The following is a 27151-nucleotide window of genomic DNA, read 5'->3' as shown; positions in this document are numbered from 1 at the left end:
TACCTTCATATGCAATTGTTTTACATTCCGCTGCTACACTCTTAGAATTGCATGTGTAGGTTGATTGCTTGACTTGTGCTAAGTTGCTAAAATCTGCCAAGAACTAAAATTGGGAAAAGGCTAGATTTTTATTTGGTCAAGTAGTCTAATCACCCCCCTCTAGACATACTCTCGATCCTACAGATGTGAACATTAGTAGGAGATGCAAAATGTCGGGTACAACTTTTCTCTTCATTAAACATCTTTAAATAGAATAAAATTGTACAATTATAATATTCATATGAATGTAGATATTTGTGCTCAGTGGGAAATAATCACTCCCCAGAGCAGACTTGACTCCTCCCCCCATGTCGCACCCAGGCGGCACCGGGGGCGAACCCGCCGCCGCTCCAAGCTCCCCCTCCCATGCGCCCCTCGTCGCCGTTGCCGCTGGCTCCTTTTGCTGCGGTGGCGGCGGGCCCCTGCTGCCAAATGGTGTCGGGGGAGGTTCTCGCCGTGGCGCCGGCGGCCGTCGGGTTCGGCTGGGGGCGGCGATGGCGGCTCTCCGACGTGGGTAGGCCGGGGCGGCGGCCCCGGAAATGCGGTGGCGGGGTGATGTGGCGCATCGGCTAGCTTCCTTGGCGCTGCAGCGTGGAGGGCGCGGGTCTGGGGCCCGAGCCCAGATCTGGCGCGGCCGGTGGCTGCTGCGGCGGGCCACCGCGGGTGGCAGGCTGGTCGGGACGCGGCGGTTTCGGCCGGGAGCTGCAGGTCCGTGGCGGTGGCGACGTGCCACGGGAGAGGATGGCGACGCGGCGGCGTCGCACGGGACGGGATGGCGTGCAGTTTTCTGCTCTGCGGCCGGTGGTGGCGTGGCCGCACTTGTCCTCGCGGGAGGGCGTGTGGCGGCGCGTGGAGGGGCCTGCCAGCCCGGCGCGGTACTTAGCGCAGACTTGCGGCCTGCTGGTCGCCTGTTCCGCGTGATGGAGGCCCGTCGGGGCGCTTGGCAGAGGTGCGGCATGGGCGTGCGCGTGCTGGGCGCGGCGGAGGCGGCGGATCTGGCCTGACGGCGTTCGTGGGCTCTGCTGCTCCTTCAGCGGCGGCTTCGTGTGGTGCCAGGGGTCTGCTTCGTTCGAGGGGCTTGGAGGATGCCGGGGCGGCGGCCCCGAGCCTTTCGCCGCCGGATCTTGCCGGCGGGTTGTGGTGGTGGTTCTGCCGTCGAAGCTGGAGGTGCTGCGGCTGGCAGGTCACAGAGAGCCGGTGGATGTCGACCATGTGGATTGTGTGTTGTGCAGTGCTTCGGATCTGCTCGAGTTCCGAGGTGTGGTGGAGCTCCGGGCGAAAGTCTAGCCCCGGATTTGGGTCGGTGCCATCAACGGCGGCGCCATGGTGTCGCTCCTCTTCTTGAAGGCGTTGCCGTGGAGCTCCATTACACGACTCTTGATACGTCTCCAATGTATCTATAATTTTTGATTGCTCCATGCTATTATATATTCTGTTTTGGATGTTTAATAGGCTTATTTATACACTTTTATATTATTTTTGGGACTAACCTATTAACCAAGGCCTAGTGCAAATTGCTGTTTTTTTGCCTATTTCACTGTTTCGCAGAAAAGGAATATCAAACGGAGTCCAAACGGAATGAAACCTTCGGGAGCGTGATTTTTGGAACGAACGTGATCCAGAGGACTTGGAGTGGACGTCAAGTAATCAACGAGGAGGCCACGAGGCAGGGGGGCGCGCCCTCCACCCACGTGGGCCCCTCGTGGCTCCACCGACCTACTTCTTCCTCCTATATATACCTACCTACCCCGAAACCAGCAAGGAGCACCACGAAACCCTATTTCCACCGCCGCAACCTTCTGTACCTGTGAGATCCCATCTTGGGGCCTTTTCCGGCGTTCTGCCGGAGGGGGAATCAATCACGGAGGGCTTCTACATCAACACCATAACCTCTCCGATGATGTGTGAGTAGTTTACCATAGACCTTCGGGTCCATAGTTATTAGCTAGATGGCTTCTTCTCTCTCTTTGGATATCAATACAAAGTTCTCGTTGATCTTCTTGGAGATCTATTCGATGTAACTCTTTTTGCGGTGTGTTTGTCAAGATCCGATGAATTGTGGGTTTATGATCAAGATTATCTATGAACAATATTTGAATCTTCTCTGAATTCTTTCATGTATGATTGGTTATCTTTGCAAGTCTCTTCGAATTATCAGTTTGGTTTGGCCTACTAGATTGATTTTTCTTGCAATGGGAGAAGTGCTTAGCTTTGGGTTCAATCATGCGGTGCTCGATCCCAGTGATAGTAGGGGAAACGACACGTATTGTATTGTTGCCATCGAGGATAAAAAGATGGGGTTTATATCATATTGCATGAGTTTATCCCTCTACATCATGTCATCTTGCCTAATGTGTTACTCTGTTCTTATGAACTTAATACTCTAGATGCATGCTGGATAGCGGTCGACGTGTGGAGTAATAGTAGTAGATGTAGGCAGGAGTCGGTCTACTTGTTGCGGACGTGATGCCTATATACATGATCATGCCTAGATATTCTCATAATTATGCACTTTTCTATTAATTGCTCGATAGTAATTTGTTCACCCACCGTAATACTTATGCTATCTTGAGAGAAACCACTAGTGAAACCTATGGCCCCCGGGTCTATCTTCCATCATATTAATCTCCCGTCAACTAGCTATTTCTGTCACCGTTTATTTTGCAATCTTTACTTTCAATCTTTATCATAAAAATACCAAAAATATTATCTTATCATCTCTATCAGATCTCACTTTTGCAAGTGGTCGTGAAGGGATTGACAACCCCTTTATCGCGTCAGTTGCAAGGTTCTTATTTGTTTGTGTAGGTACGAGGGACTTGCGTGTGGCCTCCTACTGGATTGATACCTTGGTTCTCAAAAACTGAGGGAAATACTTACGCTACTTTGCTGCATCACCCTTTCCTCTTCAAGGGAAAAACCAGCGCATGCTCAAGAGGTAGCAAGAAGGATTTCTGGCGCCGTTGCCGGGGAGTCTACGCACAAGTCAAGACATACCAAGTACCCACCACAAACTCTTATCCCTCGCATTACATTATTTGCCATTTGCCTCTCGTTTTCCTCTCCCCCACTTCACCCTTGCCGTTTTATTCGCCCTATTTTTCCGTTCGCCTCTTTTTCGCTTGCTTCTTGTTTGCTTGTGTGTTGGATTGCTTGCTTGTCACGATGGCTCAACATAATACTAAATTGTGTGACTTTGCCAATACCAACAACAATGATTTTCTTAGCACTCCGATTGCTCCTCTTACCGATACTGAATCTTGTGAAATTAATGCTGCTTTGCTGAATCTTGTCATGAAAGATCAATTCGCCGGCCTTCCTAGTGAAGATATCGCTACCCATCTAAATAGCTTCGTTGATTTGTGTGATATGCAAAAGAACAAAGATGTGGACAACGATATTGTTAAATTGAAACTATTTCCTTTTTCTCTTAGAGATCGTGCTAAAACTTGGTTTTCGTCTTTTCCTAAAAATAGTATTGATTCTTGGAATAAGTGCAAAGATGCTTTTATCTCTAAGTGCTTTCCTCCCGCTAAGATCATCTCTCTTAGAAACGATATTATGAATTTTAAGCAACTTGATCATGAACATGTTGCACAAGCTTGGGAGAGGATGAAATTAATGATACGTAATTTCCCTACACATGGTTTGAATTTATGGATGATTATACAAAATATTTATGCCAGATTGAATTTTGCTTCTAGAAATCTTTTAGATTCGGCCGCGGGAGGCACTTTTATGGAAATCACTTTAGGAGAAGCTACTAAACTCCTAGATAATATTATGGTTAATTATTCTCAATGGCACACTGAAAGATCTACTAGTAAAAAGGTGCATGCAATTGAAGAGATTAATGTTTTGAGTGGAAAGATGGATGAACTTATGAAATTGTTTACTAATAAGAGTGTTTCTTCTGATCCCAAAGATATGCCTTTGTCTACCTTGATTGAGAATAACAATGAATCTATGGATGTGAATTTTGTTGGTAGGAATAATTTTGGTAACAACGCATATAGAGGAAACTTTAATCCTAGGCCGTATCCTAGTAATTCCTATAATAATTATGGTAATTCCTACAACAACTCTTATGGAAGTTTTAATAAGATGCCCTCTGATTTTGAGACTAGCGTTAAAGAATTTATGAATTCCCAAAAGAATTCCAATGCTTTGCTTGAGGAAAAATTGCCTAAGATTGACGAGTTGGCTAGGAACGTGGGTAGAATTTCTCTTGAAGTTGATTCTTTGAAACTTATATCTATTCCACCTAAGCATGATATCAATGAGTCTCTCAAGGCTATGAGAATTTCCATTGATGAGTGCAAAGAAAGAACCGCTAGGATGCGTCACTACTGGAATCAGCTAATTTGCCATCTGCCAGCTCTTTGCCGTCCGCTAGCTGACGGCAAAGAAGCTCTTTGCCATCAGCTACACATAAACAGACGGCAAAGAAAAGGCTGACGGCAAAGAAGCTCTTTGCCATCTGCCAGCTCTTTGCCGTCTGCCAGCGGACGGCAAAGAATCTTTGCCGTCTGCCAGCGGACGACAAAGAGTGTGGTGGCCCCCACCCCCCGCTCGTTTGAAAAATCCTAACGGCCCACCTCTTTGCCGTCTGCTAGCGGACGGCAAAGAGGCAGAAAGGCGGACGGCAAAGGCTGGCGGACGGCAAAGAGGGCACTTGCCTAACGGCAGGTACCCCCCGCCCGTTACTCACTTCGTCCTCGCCTCGCCCTTCTCCTCCCACCCCGCCGCCGCCGCCGCCCCCGTCGCCCCCGCCGCCCCGTCGCCCCGCCGCCCCGGCTCCCCGCCGCCCCGCGCCCCACCGCCGCCCCGCGCCCCACCGCCGCCACGGCCCCCCCGCCGCCTCCTCCACTGCCCCGCCCCGCCCCCCCCGCCCCCCATCCCCCCCGCCGCCCCGGCCCCTCGCCGGCCGGGCCCCCGACGCCCCGCCTCCTCCACCGCCCCGCCCCGGCCCCCCGCCGGCCGGGCCCTCGCCGCCCCGCCTCCTCCACCGCCCCGCCCGGGCCCTCCGTCGCCGGCCCCGCCCCGGCCCTCCGTCGCCGGCCCCGCCCCGGCCCTCCCCCACAGTGAGCCCCTCCTCCCTTTTTTTTCTGTTTTTTTGTTTTTTTTGTTTTTTTGTTTTTTTCTGTTTAAGTTTAGGTTTAATTAGTTTAAATAGTTTAGTTTTAATTAGTTTAGGTTTTTAGTTTAGGTTAGTTTAGGTTTAGGTTAAGTAGAAGGGGGAAGAAGAAGAAGAAGAAGAAGAAGAGGAGGAGGAGGAGGAGGAGGAGGAGGAGGAGGAGAAGGAGAAGGAGAAGAAGAAGAAGAAGAAGAAGAAGAAGAGGAGGAGGAGGAGGAGGAGGAGGAGGAGAAAGAAGAAGAAGAAGAAGAAGAAGAAGAAGAAGAGGAGGAGGAGGAGGAGGAGGAGGAGGAGGAGGAGAAGGAGAAGAAGAAGAAGAAGAAGAAGAGGAGGAGGAGGAGGAGGAGGAGGAGGAGGAGAAAGAAGAAGAAGAAGAAGAAGAAGAACAAGAGGAGGAGGAGGAGGAGACACCCCGAAGCCCCGACCCCGAAACAGCACCCCGACCCCGACACGGCACCCCGACACCGACACGGCACCCCGACACCTACACGACACCCCGACCCCCGACACGACACCCCCGACACCCCGACCCCGAGAACCCGACCCCGACCCCGACCCCGACACCCCGACCCCGAGCCTGACCCGACACCCCGACCCCGACACCGACACGGCACCCCGACCCCGACCCCCGACACCGACACGACACCCCGACCCCCGACACGACACCCCCGACACCCCGACCCCGAGACCCCGACCCCGACCCCGACACCCCGACCCCGACACCGACACGACACCCCGACCCCCGACACGACACCCCCGACACCCCGACCCCGACCCCGACACCCCGACCCCGAGCCTGACCCGACACCCCGACCCCGACACCGACACGGCACCCCGACCCCTACCGGCACCCCGACCCGACACCCCGACCCCGAGACCCCGACCCCGACACGGCACCCCGAGACCGACACACCACCCCGACCCCGACACGGCACCCCGAGACCGACACGACACCCCGACCCCCGACACGACACCCCCGACACCCCGACACCCCGACCCCGAGACCCCGACCCCGACCCCGACCTCGACCCCGACCCCGACACCCCGACCCCGAGCCTGACCCGACACCCCGACCCCGACACGGCACCCCGACCCCGACCCGACACCCCGACCCCGAGACCTCGACCCCGAAAAGGTGTTCTTTGGCCTTCCAGAAGCCGACGGGGTCATATATTTGTGAATTATTAGTTAGGTCATATATCTTTCGATTTTGTTATGAAAAACATCATATATAATTGTGTTGATCGGGTAGTTTTAAATGTGCAGTTGTTTCATCGCTGCGAGGTTTGGTGTTCGACGACCTCGCCGTGCGTTTGACGAGCTCTGCCCCTTCGTTCGTGGGTGAGCACAAATGACATGTCCTCCTCCCCCATTAATTATTTGATCTATTCCGATGAAACTTGATAGCTAGATATATATGTGTCTTGAATCATCAGTATGCGTAACCAATATGTGTCTCCCGTTCGAAAGCGTCATAGTTATAAATATGCATGCATTTGCATATTTATAACCTTGATTCTTTCGAATTGTCCAACGCTATCCATGGACAGCCCGAGTATGTTTAGATTGGGTTCGTTTTCCCATATGCTTTGCTCCGGATCCGACGCATAAATTTCGTCAGTGCCTCCCCTGTTGTTCTCCGGGTACACATCCTCTCTGTTTATTGCAGAGACGTGTATCAGGAGAACAGCGGGGAGGTGCTGCCGAAATTTTGCGTAGGATCCGGGGCATAGCATGGGAAAATGAACCCAATCTAAACATACTCGGGTGGGATTAGGACCTATCATTACCTATTAGAGTGTAGGTTGCATGGACGTAATAAAATTGACAAAGTAGATCAACTGATGAATACATACATGGTGAATTATATATATATATATTTGTTGTGTGTCTAGTAGCTCTGAAAGTCAAGATGAGTGATCGTGCGTGGATGTACACCGGTCACACTGGTCAGAACAAATGGAGCACTGAATGGTTCACAAAAACCAAGGGGTTTGTGCGAGCCGCATTTGCAAATGGCCAGAGGAAAACCTGGTGCCCCTGTTTACGGTGCGGCAATTGGGAAAAGAGGACAGAGGCTGAAATGGGCAAACACCTGCAGAAGAGTGGTTTTACGCCCGATTATACGGTGTGGACATTTCATGGTGAGTCTGCCCAACGTGACCGAGCTGAGGTGGATCGTCGTCGCACCGACGAGCATGGTACCGGTATGGAAAACATGGTGCAAGACTTTGATGATGCTCGGGATTCGGACGAGGAGATGGAGGAATCTGCAAAGGCCTTCAATGAAATGTTGGAGTCTGCAAAACGTCCGCTCCATGAGCACACTGAGCTTTGTCAGTTGGATGCCATCTCACAAGTAATGGCTCTGAAGGCTCAGTTCAACTTGGGCAGAGAATGCTATGATGCAATGATGACAGTATTTGGACGCTTTCTACCCAAAGGCCATGTAATGCCTGCAAACCTGTACCAGTCGGACAAAATCCTCCGTGCACTGAAGATGCCCTATGATAAGATACATGCCTGTGAGAAAGGATGTGTCTTGTTTAGGCTTGACTATGCGGACTTGAACTGTTGTCCCATTTGCAGGTCTTCCAGGTATGTTGTGGTAGACAACGGTATGGGTGAGAAGACACAGACCAAAATCCCCTTAGTGTTCTTCGGTATATGCCAATCGTACCAAGACTTCAACGTCTTTTCATGGTCGAAGAGACGGCCAGACAGATGACATGGCACAAAACGGGCAAAAGAACCGAACTAGATGCAGATGGGAATCTGATGATTGTACACACATCGGATGGTGTTGCGTGGAAAAAGTTTGATGAATTACATGGTGACAAAGCGGCAGATCCGAGGCATCCTCGAGTTGGCATCAGCACGGATGGGTTCAGTGTGTTTGGTATGACGGCAGCCCAATACAGTTGTTGGCCCGTATTTGTCTTTCCACTCAATCTCCCCCCCGGACAGATTATGCAAAGAAAGAACATTTTCCTGACGTTGATAATTCCAGGGCCCAACTATCCGGGGAAAAATATGAATGTGTACATGCAACCGCTTAAGGACGAATTGCAAGAAGCCTGGGATAATGGGTTCAAGACATATGATGCCTATAGCAAACGGAACTTCATAATGCGTGTCTGGTACATGTACTCGACGCATGACTTGCCGGCGTATGCGCTATTCATTGGCTGGTGTGTGCATGGAAGGTTCCCGTGCCCCACATGCAAGGGAGCTCTTGAGTTTCGTTGGCTTCAGGCCGGTCGCAAGTTTTCTTGCTTCGACATGCATAGAGAGTTCCTGAATCCTCGCCATAAGTTCAGGAAAGACAAGAAGAACTTCATCAGAGGTAGAGTTGTCAAAAACTCTGCACCACATGCATTGACAGGCCAACAGACCCTGGATCAGTTAAACGCTCTCGAGCCAGATCCCGAGCGTCCAGGGTACTTCAAGGGGTATAATTCTAAGCACGCCTGGACTCACAAAACATGCTTATGGGATCTGCCTTACTTCAAAGACCTCCTTTGCCCACACAACATCGACGTGATGCACACTGAGAAGAATATCGCCGAGGCACTTTTTGGTACATTGTTCGGCATAGATGGGAAGTCAAAGGATAATACTAAGGCTAGAGTCGATCTGGAGGCGCTATGTGATAGGCCGTTACAAAACATGAAAGAACCGAAAGGAAAGCAGAACTGGACGAAGCCAAAGGCATGGTTCAATCTTGGAAGGCCGGCTATGAGGGAAATTATCTTGTGGGTGAAAATGCAGTTGATGTTCCCCGATGGGTATGCAGCGAATCTACAGAGGGGAGCCAGTCTTGATAAATTGAAGATATTTGGTCTCAAGAGTCATGATTGGCACATATGGATTGAGCGGGTAATGCCGGTGATGTTGCGTGGCTTCATCCCTGAGGATGAATGGCTAGTACTGGCAGAACTCAGCTATTTCTTCCGTGTTCTTTGTGCGAAAGAACTATCGCCTAGCGTGCTAGAAGAAATGGAAGAGTTGGCGCCGGAGTTGATCTGCAAGTTAGAGAAGATCTTTCCACCGGGCTTCTTTAATCCAATGCAACATTTGATTTTGCATCTCCCGACCGAGGCAAGATTGGGGGGGCCCGTGCAAAATCGTTGGTGCTACCCAACTGAGAGGATGCAGAAGACGCTTCGACAAAAATGTAAAAATAAATGTAGAATTGAAGCATCGATGGCTGAGGCATTCATCACTGAGGAGGCGGCAAACTTCGTGACAGCACACTACGAAGCCAAAAATCGTCATTTGCATAATCCGAAGCCTCGGTACAATGCTGACGACCCTAAAAAGGGTGGATCCAACCTCATCCTATTCAAAGGGAATCTCGCACCAGCCAGTGTTTCAAATCCAGTATCTTTGGATAACGAACAATGGCGGACCATTTCGTTGTATATCTTCAACAACCTGATAGAAGTGCGGCCGTACATCGAGTAAGTTCTCGGTACATAGTTTCGCAACTTCTATTTCCTTTGAACTGCTCTTATTCCTGGATATTTCATACAGTCGATACGTCGCCTTATTCTCGTATGGAGCGGTGATCCAAAAGGATTCTGTCGAAGAGTATGAGCTTCTCGCAAAGCAAGGTGGCGGCTATCCCGGTTTCATCTCTTGGTTCAAACAAACGGTAATTTCTATTAGACTTGTAGGCTAATTTGTAGGCGGCTATCCCGGTTTCATTCGCTAATTTGTGCGTAATGCAACAATCCTTTCATATTAAACTTGTAGGCTAATTCAGAGTCTATGGACGCCGAATTGAGACAAGTCGCTAATGGTTTTGACTATAAGGTCCGTTCATTTGACAAATACGACATCAACGGGTATCGCTTTCGTACCTATGGCAAAGAGCTATCTATGGCCGACCGAAAGTCTACAAATTGTTGTGTATCTGCTATCGGCGAAGGAGGTACCGAGTATTATGGGAGAGTTGAAGCAATTTATGAACTTCTATTCTATGGTGAAAACCCACCGAATGTCGTAGTCTTCAAATGTTATTGGTTTCAGCCGAAGGAGACTAGAAGAACTCATGAACATATAGGGCTAGTTGAAATCAACCAAAGCACCCATTTAGATGTTCCTGATGTCTATATTACGGCTCAACAGGCGACCCAAGTATTCTATCTACCGTGGGCCTGCCAAACTAATCCAAATCTGAAAGGTTGGGATGTCGTTTATGAAGTGCCGCCACGTGCTAGACTATCTCCCCCAAAGGAAGAGGATTATGAACCTCACATTAACCCAGACACATATGAAGGAGAATTCTTCCAAGAGACACGTCTTTCCAAAAAGCGTTTCAAGAACCGCTATACTTCACCCCAAAACATTGAAGTAGACAGTGACAGTGAATCCGACATCACCCCAGAGGAGGAACAAGAAGAGCCGGAACAAGAAGAGGTTACTGCTGCGGATGACCTGTCATTGCTTGACCGATTACGTCAAGGTGGCCTTGCACATGTTGATGCCACTGAACCCTATGAGCCCGTCATTGATTATAGTGATGATGATGATTATGCATTTATTGATGATACTGATCGAGATTATTAGTAGTGTCAGGTATTAAATTTTTTAATGTTGTACTTGATGATGATACACTTAAGTGATACACATATTATTATTCATGTCGGTCTTTTTTTATGTTGTACTAATTTCGTTTACTGTTTTTCATGGCAGGTGTTGAAAGATGGTGGGCGCTGGTCGGGAGCGCGCCAAGGCTCCTTCTTCCTCGACGCGTGGTCTGAGGTCTTCGATTCCAGACGTACCTCTTCGCCGAGCGTTGCTGGACAGTATGTCCACACCGCCGGGCCCTTCTTCGTCCACCGCGGTGCCCAGCAGGGGACGAGGTAGGAAGAGAGGAGGTGGGGCACGTGGTCGCAGGAGAGGAGGTAGGGTGACTGCTAGGGCGCCTTCCTCGCCGCCACCCCCAGCTGTTTCACCCGAGCACGTGACTGCTAGGGTGGACTCGTCCGAGGAGGAGGCTACACGGACTCCGGTCCACGAGCCTCCGGTCCACGGGTCTTGGGCCCACGAGCCTCGGGTCGACTGGCCTTCGGCACACGAGAGTTCGGCCCACGAGACCCCGGAGGAGCACACGTCCGGATGGGGTACCTGGCCGGATCAGCCCGAGGAGCCGAGTGGCCATGCTGATGATGGCGGGGAGCCGACTGATCTTGAGGAGGAGGGTGGCACCGTCTACCAGCGTGGTGCTACACGGCTCCCGTCCGTGCCGGCGACCCGCGAGCAGAGGTGGTTGATCTTCCCTGATGGGGAGAGGTACGTAAGTGCATTTAAAATTTTTGTACCTTCTGCATTCACGTTTCTTCAAATAACTAATGCGTTGGCCTTGTCATGCTGCAGGGGTTGGGACCACCATCATAGTGTCCGCCGGCCCAACTCCGTCCTTGGAGTTCTTTGCCGGCAAAACTTCCCGGGGTTTGTCACGTTGCCTGGTGAGGGTCGGCTTCCAGAGCTTGGGTTGAGCTGGGAGCACTACGTGGCTGCCCCGGCCCCGCCGGATGTCATTATCGACGGTGTCGTGTGCGACACGAGGGCAGACATGGTGATCAGGACGTTCTGGGTAATTTCTCCTTTACACATTTCAAAATCTTCAACTAGCTAGTTATTAATTGTACTAATCAATATTGTCTCATTTGATTGCAGACATTCTACAGGTGTGAGGAGGGATACGAGGAGGACTGCGCAAATGTTATCGAGAACGTCTGCAAGCGCCTACTCCAGAACTTACGGCACGAGGCTCGGGTGCAGGCTGTTCGAGACTACTACGCCTTGCGTGGTATCAAGAAGACCAAGCCGGCGTGCCGCGATAAGTTCCTGAGTAAGGAGCAGTACATGAAGGTAATTCTTAAGGCCTTCTACTTAAGTTCCTTCATTTAGTAATTCTTAGCCGTAGCGCTCAAGTTTCTATTTGCTAACTTAGGCGCCTCCGAGATGGTGTGCGGATCGGATGGATTGTTGGGAGGTGTTGGTCGATGAGTGGTGCTCACAAGAATGGCTAGCCCTCCACAACCAGGCCAAGGACAAACGTGCCCAAATGGAAGGTGTGCCACACCATCAAGGCAGCTCCAACTTATATCAGTTCGGGCGCAACTGGGTATGTGGTTTGCTTCATGATTCATGCAATTCATTCATCATGCTAGCTTGAGCCCTTTAATTACTAACTTTCATTGCTTCTCTCTTTCAGGCACGCCAAAATAAGGCGGATAAGGTGCCAGAGGTGTACGACCTGTATGCCATGGCCCACACTGGCTCTTACAAGAAAGTCAAGGCTTTCTCTCAGTCTGACCTCGATGATGCAAACAACTTCACCAACATCTCCTCCCACAACAAGCTCGTGAGATATAGAGATGAGGGGAAGGCGAGGAAAGGGGAGGACTTTAACCCGAGCCAGGGTCCCATTGATCCAGAGCTGGTGATGATATCTGGTGGCGGGAGGTCCCATGGCTCCATAGCCATTGGAGATGGACTTATCCGTTGTCCTAGCACTCTCCCGGAGATCAAGGCGCGCCAGTCGAGCTCCGCTCCTGAGATAAGGCCTCGTGAACGGCCAGTGCAACTCGCCATCAAGGTTAGTGATACGTACTCAGTTATCTTTCTCCATTACATTGTGTGCGCTTCCATCAATGATTACAAATGGTCATGTGAGTGGTGTTGCAGGCTGCTATACAGACTGAGAGAGATAGAACGGAGAAACTTCTGGCGGCGGCGGCGGAGAGGCAGCGGGAGATGGAGGAGAGGACGAGAAAGATGATGGAGGAGGAGAGGGCACGGAATGACATGCAGGCAAGGGCCATGTACGAGCTCCTTGTGGTAAGTTTCTTCTGCAGATTACTTGCTAGTCTTAACATTTGAGTCTCATTACTAACTAGTATGACTCTGTTCTGAAAACCAAATGTGCAGTCTGTGTGCGAGAAGTCCGGTCAGCCCGCTCCGCCGATGCCAGTGATTGCTCCTGGGAGCACGGTGAGTTTAGTTTGAATGGACATTAGTTGGTAGTCTCAACATTTGAGTGTCGTAATGCTAACGAGACATTGGAAATGATCTTTGTTGCAGCTTAACTCCAGAAACGCATCGCACGATCCTTCTCCACGTAGCGGCACTAGCCACCCCGGTCCTACACCTCCCTGATCACGGTAAGTTTCTCTAGTGTTTTGCTTAACAAATGCATAAAGACCTAGACTTAGCTTTATTTCCTCCAATATGCTTACCATAATGACCTAGAGTTAGCTTATTTTCCTCCAAAATGACCCATTTTACCTAGGTTAGCTTATAAATGATGCAGTTCATCCAAGTTAGCTCAAAAATGACCCATTTCACCTAGATTAGCTCCTAAATGATCCATTTTACCTACGTTAGCTTTAAAATGGCCCATTTCACCTACGTTAACTCCAAAATGACCCATCTTACCTAGCTTATCTCATAAACGATCCATTTCAACTAATTTAGCTCATAAACGATCCATTTGACCTAAGTGAGCAAAAAAACGATCCATTTCACCTAAATTAGCTCTTAAATGATCCATTTCACCTAAGTTAGCTAAAAAACGATCCATTTCAACTAAATTAGCTAAAAAATGATCCATTTCAACAAAGTTAGCTCATAAACGATCCATTTCAACTAAGTTAGCTCAAAAACGATCCTTTTGACCTAAGTGAGCTAAAAAACGACCCATTTCACCTTAGTTACCTCAAAAACGATCCATTTCAACTAAGTTAGCTCAAAAACGATCCATTTCAACTAGGTTAGCTCCAAAATGACCCATTTCACCTTACTTAGCTCAAAAACGATGCCCTTCACCTTAGTTAGCTCATAAACGACCCATTTCAACTAAGTTAGCTCATAAATGATCCATTTCAACTAAGTTAGCTCATAAACAACCCATTTCAACTTAGTTAGCTCATATATGATCCATTTCACCTAAGTTAGCTCATAAATGACATATACTTCTTGTTCTAGTCTTCTTCTTTTTCTAGTCTTCTTCTTGTTCTAGTCACCTATTTCTAACTTTCTTATTTACCATTTTGCAGATTTCATTCACTTGATGGAAGCTAGCTTGCTATGATGGAGTGATTGCTTTTCCTTTGATGAAACTTTGCATTGTATCTAGCTTGCTATCTTCATGACACTTTGCATTGTAATATATATATGGATGGAACAATGTGTATGGATGGAACTTCCTTATGTATGAACAATGTGTATGGATGAAACTGATGTGATATGTGATATGAAACTTATGTGCTAGATATGTGTTGGATATGTGCTGGATATGAAACTTATATATGTGATATGTGCTGCAAATTGTGGGATTTAATAAAAAACAGAAAAAACAGACAATATGCAGGCTCTTTGCCGTCTGCCACCGACGGCAAAGAGCTCTTTGCCGTCCGCCGCGGACGGCAAAGAAGCCACGTGGCAGCCAACTGTGCTTCCTGGGAGCTGACCCATTTGGTCAGTTTGCCTACAGTGGCAGACGGCAAAGACTTTGCCGTCCGTGGCGGACGGCAAAGAACCTGGCATCTAGTGACGTGTAGATGACATCATAAGGCGGACGGCAAAGACCAAAGGCTCTTTGCCGTCTGCGGCGGACGGCAAAGGTCTGCCGTTAGCCACTTAACGGACTGACAGCGCAAATATTGCCGTCCGCCCTCTTTGCCGTCCGCCGCAGACGGCAAAGAGCCTTTGCCGTCCGCCGCCAGGAAGCAGACGGCAAAGAAGCTGTTTACCGTAGCCTTCTTTGCCGGAGCCTTTTGCCGTCCGCGGCTGACGGCAAAGGTCTTTGCCGTCCGCCTTTCGAGCCTTTGCCGTCCGCCATGGCAGACGGCAAAGTAGCTGTTTCCTGTAGTGCGTGTTAAGAAAGATTGCTTTATAAAAGTGTGTTCTTCTAGTTTTCATGATAATAAGGATGAAGATCTAAAAGTAATTGATGTGTCCCCTATTAAATCTATGTTTGCAATATGAATCTTGATAATTATGGGACTGGATATGAGTCAACTTTAGTTAAAAGGCGTCCCAATGATTCGGAGTTTTTAGATCTTGATGCAAAATTTGGTAAAAGTGGGATTGAAGAGGTCAAAACTTTAGATAGTAATGAACCCACTATTTTGGATTTCAAGGAATTTAATTATGATAATTGTTCTTTAATAGATTGTATTTCCTTGTTGCAATCGGTGCTAAATTCTCCGCATGCTTATAGTCGAAATAAGGCTTTTACCAAACATATCGTTGATGCTTTAATGCAATCTTATGAAGAAAAGCTTGAATTGGAAGTTTCTATCCCTAGAAAACTTTATGATGAGTGGGAACCTACTATTAAAATTAAAATTAAAGATCATGAATGCTATGCTTTGTGTGATTTGGGTGCTAGTGTTTCCACTATTCCAAAAGCTTTGTGTGATTTGCTAGGTTTCCGTGAATTTGATGATTGTTCTTTAAACTTGCACCTTGCGGATTCCACCATCAAGAAACCCATGGGAAGAATTAATGATGTTCGTATTGTTGCAAATTGGAATTATGTGCCCGTAGATTTCAGTGTCCTTGATATAGATTGCAATCCTTCATGTCCTATTATTCTTGGTAGACCTTTCCTTAGAACGATTGTTGCAATTATTGATATGAAGTAAGGGAATATTAGATTCCAATTTTCGTTAAGGAAAGGCATGGAACACTTTCCTAGAAAGAAAATTAAATTACCTTATGAATATATCATGAGAGCCACTTATGGATTGCATGCCAAAGATGGCAATACCTAGATATATCCTTGCCTTTATGCCTAGCTAGGGGCGTTAAACGATAGCGCTTGTTGGGAGGCAACCCAATTTTAATTTAGTTTCTTGATTTTTGGTTCTGTTTAGGAGTAAATAATCCATCTAGCTTCTGGTTAGATGTTTTTTTGTGTTTTATTTACTGTTTGTGCCAAGTAGAACCTTTGGAAAGACTTGGGTGAAGTCTTTTTGATCTTGCTGTAAAAAACAGAAACTTTAGCGCTCACGAGATTAGCTGCAACTTTTTACTGGAGAGTGATATTTAGTTGATTATTTTTGCAGATGATTAATATATAAATTCCTCACGTCCAGAAATTTATTTTAGAATTTTTGGAGTTCCAGAAGTTTTCGTTAGGTACAGATTACTACAGACTGTTCTGTTTTTGACAGATTCTGTTTTTCGTGTGTTGTTTGCTTATTTTGATGAATCTATGGCTAGTATCGGAGGTTATGAACCATAGAGAAGTTGGAATACAGTAGGTTTAACACAAATATAAATAAATAATGAGTTCATTACAGTACCTTGAAGTGGTGTTTTGTTTTCTTTCGCTAACGGAGCTCACGAGATTTTCTGTTAAGTTTTGTGTTGTGAAGTTCTCAAGTTTTGGGTAAAGATTTGATGGATTATGGAACAAGGAGTGGCAAGAGACTAAGATTTGGGATGCCCAAGGCACCCCAAGGTAAAATCTAAGGACAACCCAAAAGCCTAAGCTTGGGGATGCCTAGGAAGGCATCCCCTCTTTTGTCTTCGTCCATGGGTAACTTTACTTGGAGCTATATTTTTATTCACCACATGATATGTGATTTGCTTGGAGCGTCTTGTATGATTTGAGTCTTTGCTTTTTAGTTCACCACAATCATCCTTGCTCTACACACCTTTTGAGAGAGACACACATTATTCGGAATTTATTAGAATACTCTATGTGCTTCACTTATATCTTTTGAGCTAAACAATTTTGCTCTAGCACTTCACTTATATCTTTTAGAGCACGGTGGTGGTTATATTTTATAGAAATTATTGATCTCTCATGCTTCACTTATATTATTTTGAGAGTCCTTTAGAATAGCATGGTAATTTGCTTTGGTTATAAAATTAGTCCTAATATGATAGGCATCCAAGATAAAAACTTTAAAGTGCATTGAATACTAAGAGAAGTTTGATACTTGATAGTTGTTTTGAGATATGGAGATAGTGATATCAAAGTTGTGCTAGTTGAGTAGTTGTGAATTTGAGAAATACTTGTGTTGAAGTTTGCAAGTCCCGTAGCATGCACGTATGGTAAACGTTGTGTGACAAATTTGAAACATAGGTGTTCTTTGATTGCCATCCTTATGAGTGGCGGTCGGGGACGAGCGATGGTCTTTTCCTACCAATCTATCCCCCTAGGAGCATGCGCGTAGTGCTTGGTTTTTGATGACTTGTAGATTTTTGCAATAAGTATGTGAGTTCTTTATGACTAATGTTGAGTCCATGGATTATACGCACTCTCAACCTTCCATCATTGCTAGCCTCTTCGATACCATGCATTGCCCTTTATCACCTTGAGAGTTGGTGCAAACTTCGCCGGTGCATCCAAACCCCGTGATACGATACGCTCTATCACACATAAACCTCCTTATATCTTCCTCAAAACAGCCACCATACCTACCTATTATGGCATTTCCATAGCCATTTCGAGATATATTTCCATGCAACTTTCCACCGTTCCGTTTATTATGACACACTTCATCATTGTCATATTGCCTTGCATGATCATGTAGTTGACATCGTAGTTGTGGCAAAGCCACCATGCATATTATTTCATACATGTCACTCTTGATTCATTGCCCTTCCCAGTACACCGCCAGAGGCATTCATATAGAGTCATAGTTTGTTCTAGTATCGAGTTTTAATCATTGAGTTGTAAATAAATAGAAGTGTGATGATTATCATTAATAGAGCATTGTCCCCAAAAAAAGAGAAAGGCCAAAAAAAGAGAAAGGCCAAATAAAAAAAGAGAAAAAAAAGAAGAGAAATAAAAAGGGACAATGCTACTATCCTTTTTCCACACTTGTGCTTCAAAGTAGCACCATGATCTTTATGATAGAGAGTCTCTTGTTTTGTCACTTTCATATACTAGTGGGAATTTTTCATTATAGAACTTGGCTTGTATATTCCGACGATGGGCTTCCTCAAATTCCCTAGGTCTTCATGAGCAAGCAAGTTGGATGCACACCCACTTAGTTTCTTTTGTTGAGCTTTCATACATTTATAGCTCTAGTGCATCCGTTGCATGGCAATCCCTACTCCTTGCATTGACATCAATTGATGGGCATCTCCCTAGCCCGTTGATTAGCCACGTCAATGTGAGACTTTCTTCCTTTTTGTCTTCTCCACACAACCCCCATCATCATATTCTATTCCACACATAGTGCTATATCCATGGCTCACGCTCATGTATTGCGTGAAAGTTGAAAAAAGTTTGAGATTACTAAAGTATGAAACAATTGCTTGGCTTGTCATCGGGGTTGTGCAAGATGAGAGCATCTTGTGTGACGAAAATGAAGCATGGCCAAACTATATGATTTTGTAGGGATGAGATTTCTTTGGCTATGTTATTTTGAGAAGACATAATTGCTTGGTTAGTATGTTTGAAGTATTATTATTTTTATGTCAATATTAAACTTTTATCTTGAATCTTTCGGATCTGAACATTCATGCCACAATAAAGAAAATTACATTGAAGAATATGCTAAGTAGCATTCCACATCAAAAAAATTTGTTTTTATCATTTACCTACTCGAGGACGAGCAGGAATTAAGCTTGGGGATGCTTGATACGTCTCCAACGTATCTATAATTTTTGATTGCTCCATGCTATTATATATTCTGTTTTGGATGTTTAATGGGCTTATTTATACACTTTTATATTATTTTTGGGACTAACCTATTAACCCAAGGCCCAGTGCAAATTGTTGTTGTTTTTGCCTATTTCAGTGTTTCGCAGAAAAGGAATATCAAACGGAGTCCAAACGGAATGAAACCTTTGGGAGCGTGATTTTCGGAAAAAACGTGATCCAGAGGACTTGGAGTGGACGTCTAGTAATCAACGAGGAGGCCACGAGGCAGGGGGCGTGCCTACCCCCCTGGGCGCGCCCTCCACCCTTGTGGGCCCCTCGTGGCTCCACCGACCTACTTCTTCCACCTATATATACCTACGTACCCCGAAACCATTAAGGAGCACCACAAAACCTAATTCCACCGCCGCAACCTTCTGTACCCGTGAGATCCCATCTTGGGTCCTTTTCCGGCGTTCTGCCGGAGGGGGAATCGATCACGGAGGGTTTCACATCAACACCATAGCCTCTCCGATGATGTGTGAGTAGTTTACCACAGACCTTCGGGTCCATACTTATTAGCTAGATGGCTTCTTCTCTCTCTTTGGATCTCAATACAAAGTTCTCCTCGATCTTCTTGGAGATCTATTCGATGTAACTCTTTTTGCGGTGTGTTTGTCGAGATCCGATGAATTGTGGGTTTATGATCAAGATTATCTATGAACAATATTTGAATCTTCTCTGAATTCTTTCATGTATGATTGGTTATCTTTGCAAGTCTCTTCGAATTATCAGTTTGGTTTGGCCTACTAGATTGATCTTTCTTGCAATGGGAGAAGTGCTTAGCTTTGGGTTCAATCTTGCAGTGTCCTTTCCCAGTGACAGTAGGGGAAACGACACGTATTGTATTGTTGCCATTGAGGATAAAAAGATGGGGTTTATATCATATTACATGAGTTTATCCCTCTACATCATGTCATCTTGCCTAATGCGTTACTCTGTTCTTATGAACTTAATACTCTAGATGCATGCTGGATAGCGGTCGACGTGTGGAGTAATAGTAGTAGATTCAGGCAGGAGTCGGTATACTTGTTGCGGACGTGATGCCTATATACATGATCATGCCTAGATATTCTCATAATTATGCACTTTTCTATCAATTGCTCGACAGTAATTTGTTCACCCACTGTAATACTTATGCTATCTTGAGAGAAGCCACTAGTGAAACCTATGGCCCCCGGGTCTATCTTCCATCATATTAATCTCCCGTCAACTAGCTATTTCTGTCGCTGTTTATTTTGCAATCTTTACTTTCAATCTTTATCAAAAAAATACCAAAAATATTATCTTATCATCTCTATCAGATCTCACTTTTGCAAGTGGCCGTGAAGGGATTGACAACCCCTTTATGGCGTTGGTTGCAAGGTTCTTATTTGTTTGTGTAGGTACGAGGGACTTGCGTGTAGCCTCCTACTGGATTGATACCTTGATTCTCAAAAACTGAGGGAAATACTTACGCTACTTTGCTGCATCACCCTTTCCTTTTCAAGGGAAAAACCAACGCATGCTCAAGAGGTAGCAACTCTCCGGGAGAAATCCCTAGCTTCGGTGGTCGAAGCGGGCGATGACGGAGGCTACGTCGTTTCCTTCTTGGAGGCATCGCCTTGGAGAGTCAGCATTTTGCAGTTTGCACGGATCTCTTCGTCGTCGGGGACAGTGGAAGTCGGTGCGGCGGCTCCGGGTGGTTTCTGATTGTGCGCCGAGAGATGGCGATCTCGGAAACAATGCGAGTGGCAGCTCTATGAGGTGGGGCTCTGGCTCGACATTGGTTGGGTGACATTTTTGTTCCGCTTGGGCGGTAGGGATGTCGGCTCGGTCGATGCGCCTTAGAGGGGGCGGTCTGACTTTACGTCGGGGCGGCGGCCCCGGATTTGGTGCAACGTTCGTGGTTTGCGAGCGGTTGCCCTAAGCAGCGTGGGCTGCGGGCAGCTGGGTTGTGCGGCGTTGCTGCTCAAGGGAGCGGTGGTATGTCGGGGCAGCAGCCCCGGAAGGCGGTGCTGGTTGAGTGTGCTGGGCGCGACGGAGCGGTGGATGTCGGGGCGGCGGCCCCGAGAGAATCGCTGTGGTGATCGGGCTTCTGTGGCAACGATGATGTTGCGAGCGATGTCGGTGACGTGGCAATGGTTGCGGTAGTCGGCTCTTCTCCGGCGTGTTCGTGGTTTTTGCCTCGTTTTGTCTATTGCTGTGGAGTCGAAGCTGCGGCGGCGGGGCCCTATGGTGTACGATGACCGACTGCAGGTGGTTCGTTCGGCGATCTTCCGTGGCGCCAGCCGTGCCTGGTTTTGTTCTTCTGAGCTCTCCGTCAGAGTCGGAGCTGCATTGTCTGGTCGCAGGTCGGCATGTCGTCGATTAGGGTGGGCTTTGCCCCTGTGTGTTTCAGTTTCTGGGTGTAGGCTTGGCCCTTGTTGTTTCGGTTTTTGCCTGGTTTTTCGTAATTAACTGGGCAATTCTCTTCTGCTTAATTAATAGATGAGGCAATCTTTGCCTCCGTTTCAAAATAAAAAGATATTTGTGCTCAACTTATTATGCGCAGGATTCCATGTCCTTTGGCTTGGAAAGAGAGCAAAGAGGAAGACCACACGGGACCAGTTTTCAACATGCTTGGCTCCGCTCCGATCCATATTACGCGAGCTTTGCTACAACTATGGAAAAAACTTACGGATCCACTCCGATCCATATTACGCGAGCTTTGCTACAACTACGGACAAAACTTACGGATAAAATGCTATTCCTTTCGGTTATTTTTGCTCCGCGTATTAGATTTGGGTTAAGTCAAAGTTCACAAAGTTTGATCAAATTTATTTTAAAAATATCAACAACTACAATACCTAATATATAAAGTATGAAACTAAATTTCATAATGTACATAACAATATTGATTTTGCATTGTGAATATTGATTCTTTTATAAGTTTGGTCAAAGAAGGTCAAAGTAGAGATTCTTTGACTTCGAACAAAACTTATATGCAGACTAAAAATGACCGGAGAGAGTACTATGTTGATGTGGCATGCAGTAATAACCCTCCCCCTAGTTGGAATCATTTTTGCGATAAAGGGCGCTCTTTATTGACTTATAATGTCGCATCAAGTGGATACAGACACAACGGGCACACACCCGGCCTCTGCACAATTAGGAAGCACACAACCAGAAAAGGAAGAAAGAAAATGACCCATAGGGGTCAAGGCGAGGGGAACAATCCACTGTAGCAAAACATCTACTACTACCACTGCCTTTGACAACACCTGAACGACGAGAAGGTTCCCCCAACAACGATACATTCAGTAAGGAAATGATGCATGAACACCGTCATTGCCACATCGAACCACATAGGCCAGATCATGGGTTTTCACCCAGAAGAGAATGACCGAGTATTCTCCAGTTAGTGCTTTCTACAAGGGAGTGTAATTTGCCACTGTCAGGTACAACCAATGAAGGCCAGACCTAGGGTTTCACACCGGAACTCGAGACCTGGTATTCACCACCATAGACGAAGTCCTCTGTGTTGCCGCCACCAACTTGCCAGTGAAAAAGTCATGCTGCAGTGTCCCAATCAACACCAGAATTCCGGATCAAAGTGAACACATATCGGGCATTTGCTGAGATGGCAGATCTGACCATGCAGACAATGACCGTGCATGCTAGCACCTGGCATCGATGTGGGGAACACTGCAACCATCACTGAAGCACGATAGATATCTACTGAAGGACCGTCGTGAGGGTGGAGGCATAGTGTAGCCTGGCATGCGAAGCTCGATGGCCAAATCATGTGCACCACCACCGAGCATCCACCACCATCTGATCGAGCCAGCCAAGATCCGCCTAATCAACACCCGACTGAGACACGACGTGGATCACCGCCCAAACATCCACCAATGGTGGTAAGCACCCAGAGACACGGCGTGGATTGCGACCCAAACATCCACCAGTGGTGGCATGCATCCCGAAAGCCACAGAAGGGACCATAACTACATTAAGCTATCTGGTTCCTCTTCCTCCCCGTGTTCGTCCCGTCACTTGTAAGTGGGTCTATAAGATTAAGACTCCCTCTGATGGTTCTCTTGAGCGTTATAAAGCTCGTCTTGTGGCTTGTGGATTTCAGCAGGAGCATGGTCGTGATTACGATGATACATTTTCTTCTGTAGCCCATATGACCACCATTTGCACACTTCTCGCCATGGCCTCTATTCGCCATTGGTCTGTGTTTCAGCTTCATGTTAAGAATGCCTTTCTTAATGGCGAGTTGTGTGAGGAGGTTTATATGCAACCACCACCTGGGTATTCAGTTCCTGATGGCATGGTTTGCTGTGTTCGTCGCTCTCTCTATGGCCTTAAGCAAGCCACCCGCTCTTGGTTTGAGCGTTTTGGCTCTGTGGTGACCGTGGCTGGTTTTTTGCCTAGTGCTCATGATCCAACGTCGTTTGTCCATCTTTCTGCTCATGTTTGCACTTTTCTTCTTCTATATGTTGATGACATGATCATCACCCGCGACGATTCTGAGTACATTGCCTTTGTCAAGGCCCGTCTTAGTGAGCAATTTCGTATGTCTGATCTTAGTCCCCTTCATTACTTTCTTGGGATTGAGATTTCCTCCACCTCTGATGACTTTTTTATTTCCCAAGAAAAGTATATCCAAGATCTTCTTGCTCGTGCCGCTCTTAGTGATGAGTGCACTGTTGAGACTCTCATGGAGCTCAATGTTCACCTTCATGCTTCTGATGGTGGGCTGTTGACTAACCCGACGCGTTATCGTCATCTTGTTTGGAGTCTTTTCTATCTTGCAGTCACTCGTCCGAATATCTTCCATCCTGTCCATATTCCGAGTCAGTTTGTTTCTGCTCCCATTTTAGTTCACTGTAGTCACTTTCTTCGTGTCCTACGACATCTTCGTGGCACTTGGTTGCACTCTTCTTTTTCTATATGTTGATGACATGATCATCACTGATGACGATTCTAAGTACATTGCCTTCGTCAAGTCCTGTTTCAGTGAGCAGTTACTTTCTTGGGATTGAGATTTCCTCCAACTCTAATGTTTTTTAATTTTCCAAGAAAAATATATCCAAGATCTTCTTGTTCGTGCGGCTCTTTGTGATGAGCGCACTATTGAGACTCTTATGGAGCTCAATGTTCACCTTCGTGTTTGTGATGGTGAGCCCTTTTCTGATCCGACACGTTATCGTCATCTTGTTAGGAGTTTTTTCTATCTTGCTTTCACTCCTTCAGATATCTCCTATTCTCTCCATATTCCGAGTCAGTTGTTTCTGCACCCACTTCAATTCATTGTAGTCACTTTCTTCATGTTCTACGACATCTTCGTGGCATAACCCGTCTCTTTTTCCCCGTTCCAACTCGTTACAGCTCCAGGCCTATTCAAATGCTATGTGGGCTGGTGATCCTTCGGATCGCCGTTCCCTTTCTGCTTACTGTGTTTTTCTTGACGGTTCTCTCATTGCCTGGAAGACGAAGAAACATACTGCAATTCCCCGTTCAAAGTGCCGAGGCCGAGTTGCGAGCTCTGGCTCTTCCGACGGCATAAGTGACTTGGTTACAATGGTTGCGAATTTTTTTTGGTGTTTCTGTTTTTACACCTACCATCCTCTTGTAACAGTACAAGTGCCATCTTTATAAGGATAGAATTATAGAACTGTGATCTGCCCCTGAATATCTAGACGGTCTGCCGATGGTAATCAGAGTAGGAGTTTATCAACACTCGGTCCCATCGATTCCCTACTGAAATTCGCATGCCGTCCACACCACAAAAATGCTAAACGCACCACATCCGATCGGTCTAATCCAAGTCCAACTAATAAACCAAACAAAGAAGTTTCCAAGGTACTACTACAACGCGTTCACCCACCGTCATAAAAAAAAGTCAACAATCCTCTCGTTATAAGCTCGCCGTTCCGCTCCTCCGCGCGCGCACGGGGCCACGGAGCAACCCCACCCGCCCGCCCGCCCACCCACCCACCCAATCAAGATCTAGCTCAGCTCAATCCCTGAGCCGGCCATGGCGGCCCGACCGCCGCCACCGTGCTTCTTCGCCTTCCTCAAGCACGGCGCCCTCCTCCCGGCGCGCCACGGCGGGCTCTTCCTGCCGCTGCTCGCGCTCACCGCGGCCCTCGCCGCGGTGCTCCTCCTCACCAACTCCCTCGCCGTGCAGCCCCTCGCCGCGGCCGCGCTGGTCGACGCCAGCGCCATCAGCCGCGCCGACCCGGCCGGCGCCGCGTACCCGGGCCTCGTCAGGGCGCTCAGGGGCGACCTGAGGCGGCTCCTGCTCGAGGTCGGCGCGTGCGTCCTCGCCGCGGTCGTCGTCGGGTCCGCCATCAAGATAGCCACCGTCTTCGCCGCCGTCAGGGCGTTCTCCTCCGGCGCCGACGACGACGCCACCGAGCGGCGCCTGACCGTGTCCGCCGTCCTGGGCGGCGCGAGGGGCAACCTGTGGGGCCCCGTCGCGACCGTGGCCTTCGGGTACGTCCTCGAGGTGGCCTGCGCGGGCGCCATCGTCGCGCTGGCGCTGGCCACCGTCTACCTCCTGGAGCGCTCCCTGCTGCTCCTCTTCCTCGACGTGCTGCTGGTGCTCCTCGCGTCGCTCTTCCTTGTCTACCTCACCGTCGTCTGCGCGGTGGCGGTCGTGGTCTCGGTGGCGGAGCCGGGGCGGCACGGCGCGGCGGCGGTGTCCCGCGCGTGGCGGCTGATGGAGGGGAGGAGCGCGCGGGCCGCGCTCTACGTGGTCGCGACGTGCGCGCTCGGCGCCGCGGTGTCGCCGGTGTACACGCTGGCGCTGAGGCTGTGGCCGCGGAGCCCGTGCGCCGGGGTGGCCGCCGGCGCCGCCTACGTGGCCCTGCTGGGCGCCGTGGAGGTGTTCTCCGTCGCGGCCGTCACGGCGTACTACTTCGAGTGCAGGGACAGCAAGGAGGAGGAGGAGGTGGTGGCAGCCCACGGATACAGATACGCCAAGCTGCCCAATGGAGATGCATGAGGCGAATATTTGATCAATTCATTCCCTTTCTTACTTGTCAATACATTGGATTAGTACTGCTAGTAGAGATATATACTCCACCTGTCCACCATTGTTATGGTTTCAGCAAAAAGAAAAAAAACTTGTACTACTTTACTAACAAAGAAAATACAGAAAGAAATTGCGTGGAGCTAGTCCTCCCGTAAGAGATGTATTTGTGTTCTAGATGGTGGAAATTTCCTCGCGGTCAAGAGCAATTTCACGGGCAATTCCTTCCCAGCTTCGCTAGTTAGCATTACCGTATATGTAAAGTTATCCTTATCTGAGCATGCATATATAGGGAGAGATACAAATCAAAAGAACTACCAGCCCATCATCACCCATACCACCATACAACTGCCTAACTAAAAGGTCGTTGCCGTTTCGTTGTCACATTCAAATCCAGCAGGACAAGGACAGCCAATGCATCACAGAGCTTGTAATCAAGAAAACCGATAAATAATCAAACCGGCGGAGACAAAGACCATAATATCCGGTCCTTGACAGGAAGGGGTCCGGTACATGCTTAGCAACTCTGAGAGGAGCAAGGAAAGAATGGAAAGATCATCCTCGTGGAGCCCGTAGTTTTCAGAGACTGTCAAACAAAGGCGGCAGGAATATTTCCTCGTGGAGCAAAGCACATGATTCCACTAGGCCTCGCGTCCCTATCTCCCTCGGATGACTCGGCCCCCACTTCTTCTACCTTTCGATCCGGCCATGCAGATTGCCGAGGGCATGACACGGCACGGCGTCAAAAGCCGGTGCCGGCGGGTTAATTTGATAGTGTTGCTGTGCAAAGTTGATTGTTAGTTTAATCAGTTTTGGTAAGTCTCAGTCGACTTAGATTTTGTTATGTCTTCATCGATGCTATATTCCTTTGATCTTTTATGAATATTCGTACAGTTTTTTCTTCAGTTTTTTCTTTTTTCATCTTACATAAAACACTTGATTGAGTCTCAATCGACTGAGACTTAGCCACACCCTTGTTTACTACTCCGAACCGTAAAAGTGGAGTTGTTGGAATCTATCGTTGTTAGGGCATCTCCACCAACGCGAAACTCAAACCGCGCCCATCCATTCGGACCTCACAGTCCGGATGTGTTTTGCCATCCAATGCGGTCCTGTATTCGCTTGCGGGCTGGTCCGAACGTCCTTTTTCCGCAAACCCCCCCGGGGGGTGGGGGGGGGGGGCTTTGTGGGTGATCGAACCGCTACCACACATGCCTCCGACAACCTGACCCATCCAAAACCCTATCCCTCGCTCACACCCTTTCCCGCCTGAAGCCATCAATGCCGCATT

At 47.9% G+C, this 27151-nt stretch overlaps 2 protein-coding genes across 2 annotated transcripts; both read left to right on the top strand.

Moving 5' to 3' along the window:
• The first annotated feature begins 780 nt into the window (after positions 1–780).
• Positions 781–23866, top strand: LOC141040732 (uncharacterized). The gene is made up of 7 exons (XM_073506850.1): positions 781–914; positions 1074–1320; positions 11325–11780; positions 11864–12058; positions 12141–12314; positions 23065–23154; positions 23705–23866. The coding sequence occupies exons 1-7, from the start codon at positions 781–783 to the stop codon at positions 23864–23866; spliced, it is 1458 nt and encodes a 485-aa protein (XP_073362951.1).
• A 582-nt stretch (positions 23867–24448) lies between these two features.
• LOC109746412 (uncharacterized) lies at positions 24449–26022 on the top strand. Its single transcript, XM_020305530.4, has one exon. It carries the CDS (start codon positions 24862–24864, stop codon positions 25831–25833), a length of 972 nt encoding a protein of 323 aa, XP_020161119.1. The 5' UTR covers positions 24449–24861; the 3' UTR covers positions 25834–26022.
• Positions 26023–27151: the final 1129 nt, after the last annotated feature.

The sequence above is a fragment of the Aegilops tauschii genome, chromosome 2 (assembly GCF_002575655.3).
Source record: "Aegilops tauschii subsp. strangulata cultivar AL8/78 chromosome 2, Aet v6.0, whole genome shotgun sequence".
NCBI lineage: Eukaryota > Viridiplantae > Streptophyta > Magnoliopsida > Poales > Poaceae > Aegilops > Aegilops tauschii.
This window is presented reverse-complemented; position numbering and strand designations above follow the sequence as displayed.

Coding starts and splice junctions, on each gene's coding strand:
- LOC109746412 (XM_020305530.4), top strand. CDS start 24,862: ATGGCGGCCCGACCGCCGCCACCGTGCTTCTTCGCCTTCCTCAAGCAC.
- LOC141040732 (XM_073506850.1), top strand. CDS start 781: ATGGCGACGCGGCGGCGTCGCACGGGACGGGATGGCGTGCAGTTTTCT. Junction 11,781..11,863: donor TGGTGATCAGGACGTTCTGG/GTAATTTCTCCT, acceptor ATTTGATTGCAG/ACATTCTACAGGTGTGAGGA. Junction 23,155..23,704: donor ATTCAGTTCCTGATGGCATG/GTTTGCTGTGTT, acceptor CTCCCATTTTAG/TTCACTGTAGTCACTTTCTT.